Source organism: Phyllobates terribilis, unplaced genomic scaffold (assembly GCF_046119375.1).
Source record: "Phyllobates terribilis strain yellow unplaced genomic scaffold, ASM4611937v1 Scaffold_4__5_contigs__length_816908805, whole genome shotgun sequence".
Taxonomy (NCBI): domain Eukaryota; kingdom Metazoa; phylum Chordata; class Amphibia; order Anura; family Dendrobatidae; genus Phyllobates; species Phyllobates terribilis.
The window spans coordinates 215,907,042-215,913,041 of record NW_027362764.1 but is presented as its reverse complement, the minus strand read 5'-3'; the positions used below and the strand labels follow the sequence as shown (position 1 = coordinate 215,913,041).

The window sequence follows — 6,000 nt, the reverse complement described above, 5'->3', positions numbered from 1 at the left end:
CTCGTCTGCATTGTTGGGTCTGGTGTCTCTCATCTTCCTCTTGACAATACCCCATAGATTCTCTATGGGGTTAAGGTCAGGCGAGTTTGCTGGCCAATCAAGCACAGTGATACTGTTGTTTTTAAACCAGGTTTTGGTACTTTTGTCAGTGTGGACATTCCTCACATGTATTAAAGCTGTCAAACAGTCGCAAGTCATGCACACAGAGTGACTCAAACATAACACCCAAGCGCGCTGAAGATACTCGGCGAGCACCCGAGCATGCTCGCCGAAAGGGTTAACAGAACATGCTCACTAATCACTAGTAGGAACCTTTGCAGGTGATTTTTGCTAATTATTCTAATTTACTGAGTTAATGACTTTTCGGTTTTCATTGGCTGTAAGCCATAACCATCAACATTAACAGAAGTAAACATTTGAAATAGATCACTCTGTTGTAATGACTCTAAATAATATATGAGTTTCACTTTTTGTATTGAAGAACTGAAATAAATTAACTTTTTGATGATTTTCTAATTTAGAGAGATGCACTTGTATATAGTTTGTGCATTGTTTCACTGCCGTACCAGTTCTTTTACTTTATTCAATCTGTATACAAATTCTAATATGAATGATGTTTTAAAGCCATGGTGTGTGATGACTTTACAATGGGTGAACAACACTAAATAAAGAAAACGCAAGACTAAAGAAACTCTCCAACACTTTATTCAGATCAAAACAGATGCAAAAATATAATTGTACACGCTATTTGTACAACAAACATCATTTAGAATCTTGAGCACCATTCCTGCATAATTAAAAAAACAAGCACACTATTTTTCTGTTTTCTTTAATTATTTTAAAGGTATTTGTGGCCCAAAAGGAAAAGTTCTGAGGACCTCACAATTATAAAACAAAATAGCTTAGATTTAAAGCTACGTTCACACTTGCATTACCTCAGTGTTAGTTTTTGACAGTCAAAATAGCTTAGCATGCTACACCGTTTCATTGAGTAAAAACTGGAAACCTGATGGACCTAGAATAAATCAGAGGGGAGAAGGGATGGATCCTAACAGATCAACCATTTAGGTAAAGGATATTTGTCACTACAAAAAATCAGGAAAAGTATATAATTGTACCGTGTCAGCTAGTTGATATAAAAAATAACTATAATTGAGAGTCATCAGTGCTTGATAGCTTTTAATGCCGAACTGAAAAGATGATAACACATTGCAAGATATTACCAATATTTCCAGCCACAACTATTTCTTCCATTCCCATACAGATAGTTCTGCATCACCTCACTTGTCTTATTTCTGCATTATTCTTATGTCCTGTTGTATATGAATACGTGGCTTCAGATTTGTGTTAAGCTTTGTCTGATGAGGACACGAGTGGTCTGGAAAGCTATTAGGCACTGAGGACTCTCAATTTCGATTATTTTTATAAAAAAAAATATAACTTTAAACTTTTATAATGTGTGAATAGCTGGAACACAGATTCCAGGGGTGTATTGTTATCTATTATCTCACTTTCACTTCCTCACAGAAGGCCTACAAATTACCCTTACTCCTTATGCTAATTTAGCATCTGGAAGTCCACCAGTTATCAGGATTTTATACCCCAAACTAATGATATATGTGTAATGGAGCTTTAATGTTGATTAAATCCTTACCATTTTTGTAGAAATTAGTTTTTAGAGAATTCCATAGATGAAATTGTATACTAATGAGTTACAAGTGCAGTGGGCAGCCCTGAACCTACAGTTCTCCTGCCTCCCTCCCTATTCCGCACCCACTGCCTGCCTCCTGTCTCTCACTGACAGGTCACTCAGGACTCAGTGACCTGTCAGTCAGAGACAGGAGGCAGGCAGTGGGTGCGGAATAGGGAGAGAGGGCAGGAGCATTGTAAGTACACTGCCCACCCACTGCACCTGCATCTCTTTTCCATACAAATTCAGCTATGGTTTTCTCTAAAACAGCAAAACAGATTTCTACAAGAAAAGTGAGGATTTACTAAACATTAAAGCGCTTTTATATTTATGCTTTTAGTTTGAAGTATTAAATCAAAAAAACACTTGCAACTGTATTAAACAAACATATTTTATTGAAAAAATCTTTAAAACACAGCAGGTACAACAATTATACAGAAGTAAGTAAAGGAGGTTCAAGAAAAGGTGGATGCATGTGGTCCAAAATGTGATCTTATTTTGATGTAAATATAAGTTATATGAATTAATATAGGATCACAAATAAGAGGGCCATTCAATAAAATCCCCTAAAAGCCCCAACAAAGGGCTGGAGATAACAGCAGGACAAAGGTACCTAAACAGTTTCAGCTCATTACACGTAAATTCAAATGACCTCAGGCATAGCCCACCTAAATAAGAGACCATATGTTCTCAGGTTTTAGAGAATACATACAAGTGCAGACATAGTCCTTTCAGGCCGGTATAACAAACATGATGATTTTTTGTTATACCATGTAGAGCACCGGCCCTGATAGGACTATGTCTGCACTTGTATATACTCTAAAACAGGAGAACATATGGTCTCTTATTTAGGTGGGCTATTCCTGAGCTCATATGAATTTACATGTAGTGAGCTGAAACTGTTTAGGTACCATTGTCCTGCTGTTATCTCCAGCCCTTTGTTTGGGGTGGTAGATTAGGGGACTATTTATTGACTAGCCCTCTTATTTGTGATGCTATATTAATTCATATAAATTATATTTACATCAAAATAAGATCACATTTCGGTCCACATGCATCCACTTTTTCTTGAACCTCCTATACTTACCTCTGGATAATTGCTGTACTTGATTTTTTCAATAAAATATTTGTTTAAAGAGTTGCAAGTGGTTTTTGGATTTTATATCCAAGTATAGGTTTCACATACAGTACAGACCAAAAGTTTGGACACACCTTCTCATTTAAAGATTTTTCTGTATTTTCATGACTATGAAAATTGTGCATTCACACTGAAGGCATCAAAACTATGAATTAACACATGTGGAATTATATACTTAACAAAAAAGTGTGAAACAACTGAAAATATGTCTTATATTCTTGGTTCTTCAAAGTAGCCACCTTTTGCTTTGATGACTGCTTTGCACACTCTTGGCATTCTCTTGATGAGCTTCGAGAGGTAGTCACCGGAAACGGTCTTCCAACAATCTTGAAGGAGCTCCCAGAGATACTTAGCACTTGTTGGCCCTTTTGCCTTCACTCTGCGGTCCAGCTCACCCCAAACCATCTCGATTAGGTTCAGGTCTGGTGACTATGGAGGCCAGGTCATCTGGCGTAGCACCCCATCACTCTCCTTCTTGGTCAAATAGCCCTTACACAGCCTGGAGGTGTGTTTGGGGTCATTGTCCTGTTGAAAAATAAATGATGGTCCAACTAAACGCAAACCGGATGGAATAGCATGCAGCTGCAAGATGCAGTGGTAGCCATGCTGGTTCAGTATGCCTTCAATTTTGAATAAATCCCCAACAGTGTCACCAGCAAAGCACTGCCACACCATCACACCTCCTCCTCCATGCTTCACGGTGGGAACCAGGCATGTAAAGTCCATCCGTTCACCTTTTCTGCGTCGCACAAAGACACGGTGGTTGGAACCAAAGATCTCAAATTTGGACTCATCAGACCAAAGCATTCCACTGGTCTAATGTCTATTCCTTGTGTTCTTTAGCCCAAAGAAATCTCTTCTGCTTGTTGCCTGTCCTTAGCAGTGGTTTCTTAGCAGCTATTTTACCATAAAGGCCTGCTGCACAAAGTCTTCTCTTAACAGTTGTTGAAGAGATGTGTCTGCTGCTAGAACTCTGTGTGGCATTGACCTGGTCTCTAATCTGAGCTGCTGTTACCCTGCGATTTCTGAGGCTGGTGACTCGGATAAACTTATTCTCAGAAGCAGAGGTGACTCTTGGTCTTCCTTTCCTGGGGCGGTCCTCATGTGAGCCAGGTTCTTTGTAGCGCTTGATGGTTTTTGCAACTGTACTTGGGGACACTTTCAAAGTTTTCCCAATTTTTCGGACTGACTGACCTTCATTTCTTAAAGTAATGATGGCCACTCGTTTTTCTTTACTTAGCTGCTTTTTTCTTGCCATAATACAAATTCTAACTGTCTATTCAGTAGGACTATCAGCTGTGTATCCACCTGACTTCTGCACAACACAACTGATGGTCCCAAACCCATTTATAAGGCAAGAAATCCCACTTATTAAACCTGACAGGGCACACCTGTGAAGTGAAAACCATTTCCGGTGACTACCTCTAGAAGCTCATCAAGAGAATGCCAAGAGTGTGCAAAGCAGTCATCAAAGCAAAAGGTGGCTACTTTGAAGAACCTAGAATATAAGACATATTTTCAGTTGTTTCACACTTTTTTGCTAAGTATATAATTCCACATGTGTTAATTCATAGTTTTGATGCCTTCAGTGTGAATGTACAATTTTCATAGTCATGAAAATATAGAAAAATCTTTAAATGAGAAGGTGTGTCCAAACTTTTGGTCTGTACTGTACGTAGATCCACTGAATGGTGTTGTCTATTTTACAAATGGGGAGATTGAATTACTATAATCTCCAGCCATGATGATTTATTTATGTTTCTGGAATATTTGTCTATATAGTTTGGAGTATGATAGGTTCTCTATAAGTGTTAAGAATTACACAATTTTGACCTCTATACCACTTAGACCCCAGGAATATTCTATATTATCCATAATCCTAGATCACAGTGTATAATAGATATCTCTATTAACTCCTTCTTCACCCTAGACCAATATTTGACTCTTACTAAATCACTCCCCCAGCCTAAATTGCTAGTGAACAGGTTACAGAAAACCACATGTACAAGTTGTGACCTATATCTGGTAAACCTTAAGTATATGCAGTTTTCTGTGACCTGTTCACTAGCAATCTGGAGATTTTAGACATCTGGATCTGTCCGGTGATTTTTATAGTGTGTGTCTTATAAATGTTTGTATTGTGTTTTAGTGGTTTTAATATAATTTTCATTAAATGTTACATTTTAGTCTCCCAATTTTTGCTATAGCTTAAAACCAATTTATACATTACACATTCCCACAATACAAATTTCCTTCAAGAATCTCATGGATGACATGTAAAATACCAGTTCTGAAATAAATCATCCTTCTGTAGACAACAAATAGATGACTAAAACTTTGAGGTTTAGAAACAAAAAGTGCAGTTTAAAGTGACTCAACATTTAGTTTTTCCGATTTTAAATCTTTAAATAAAAAAGTAAAACTACGTACAAATGTTCAGATACACATTTTACGACCGTCTGGCACTGGTAACAAGGTTTACTTTTAAAACTAATTTATTGACAGTACAAATGTAGGATCTCTTCAAATGATTGACAGCTCCTAAGTGCACAGTGATCTCCTGAAACCACCTTACGATGAACAGGTGACCTCACATTGCTCTTGAGTTTCGAATTGATTTTTATTTCCCCCGCAGCCTCCATACCAGAACTGGATACACTCATTCAGGTCTGAGTTGTACCACCACTTCAGTGCATAATCCTGACAGTCTCCTTCTTCTTGTTTTAATGTGCAGATTTCTAGCGATAAAAAAAATGCACCACATGTTAAGATATTTTTTTCAACATTAAAAAAAGATCATATAAATAAAAACTCAGATTTTAGAGAAGATTTAACATGGCATATTGGATTTCTCTACCTGCTGTAATCACTGTACTAGTTTCGGCAATCAAACTGTATTGGGATGGGAATATGACCACCGAGGAAAACGTTACAGGAAGAGACAATCATTTTTTACCTATAGTGTAATCATGCACTGTGCCTAATTTTGTCCTCTGCTGATGTTTCGTACACTGTTTCCTTAGAAGCGATTACTTTATCTCGTAGTAGATTCTGCTCAGCACCAAAAGGTGCCTAATATAGTAGAGTTGTCCCTCACCTAGAAGATTCTCAGGCTAAGGCCTCATTCAGATCACGGTCATTTTTCACATTCTGTATGCAAAAAGAGGTCCGC

At 37.7% G+C, this 6,000-nt stretch overlaps 1 protein-coding gene across 1 annotated transcript in view; it reads right to left on the bottom strand.

Moving 5' to 3' along the window:
• Window positions 1-4,980: 4,980 nt before the first annotated feature.
• Window positions 4,981-6,000, bottom strand: part of LOC141265246 (collagen alpha-4(VI) chain-like) — a 429,350-nt gene continuing 428,330 nt past the window's right edge. Inside the window, exon 44 of the mRNA XM_073678073.1 lies at window positions 4,981-5,566. Within this exon, the coding sequence (XP_073534174.1) occupies window positions 5,400-5,566 (167 nt within the window). The 3' untranslated portion in view covers window positions 4,981-5,399. The remainder of the gene's footprint in view (window positions 5,567-6,000) is intronic.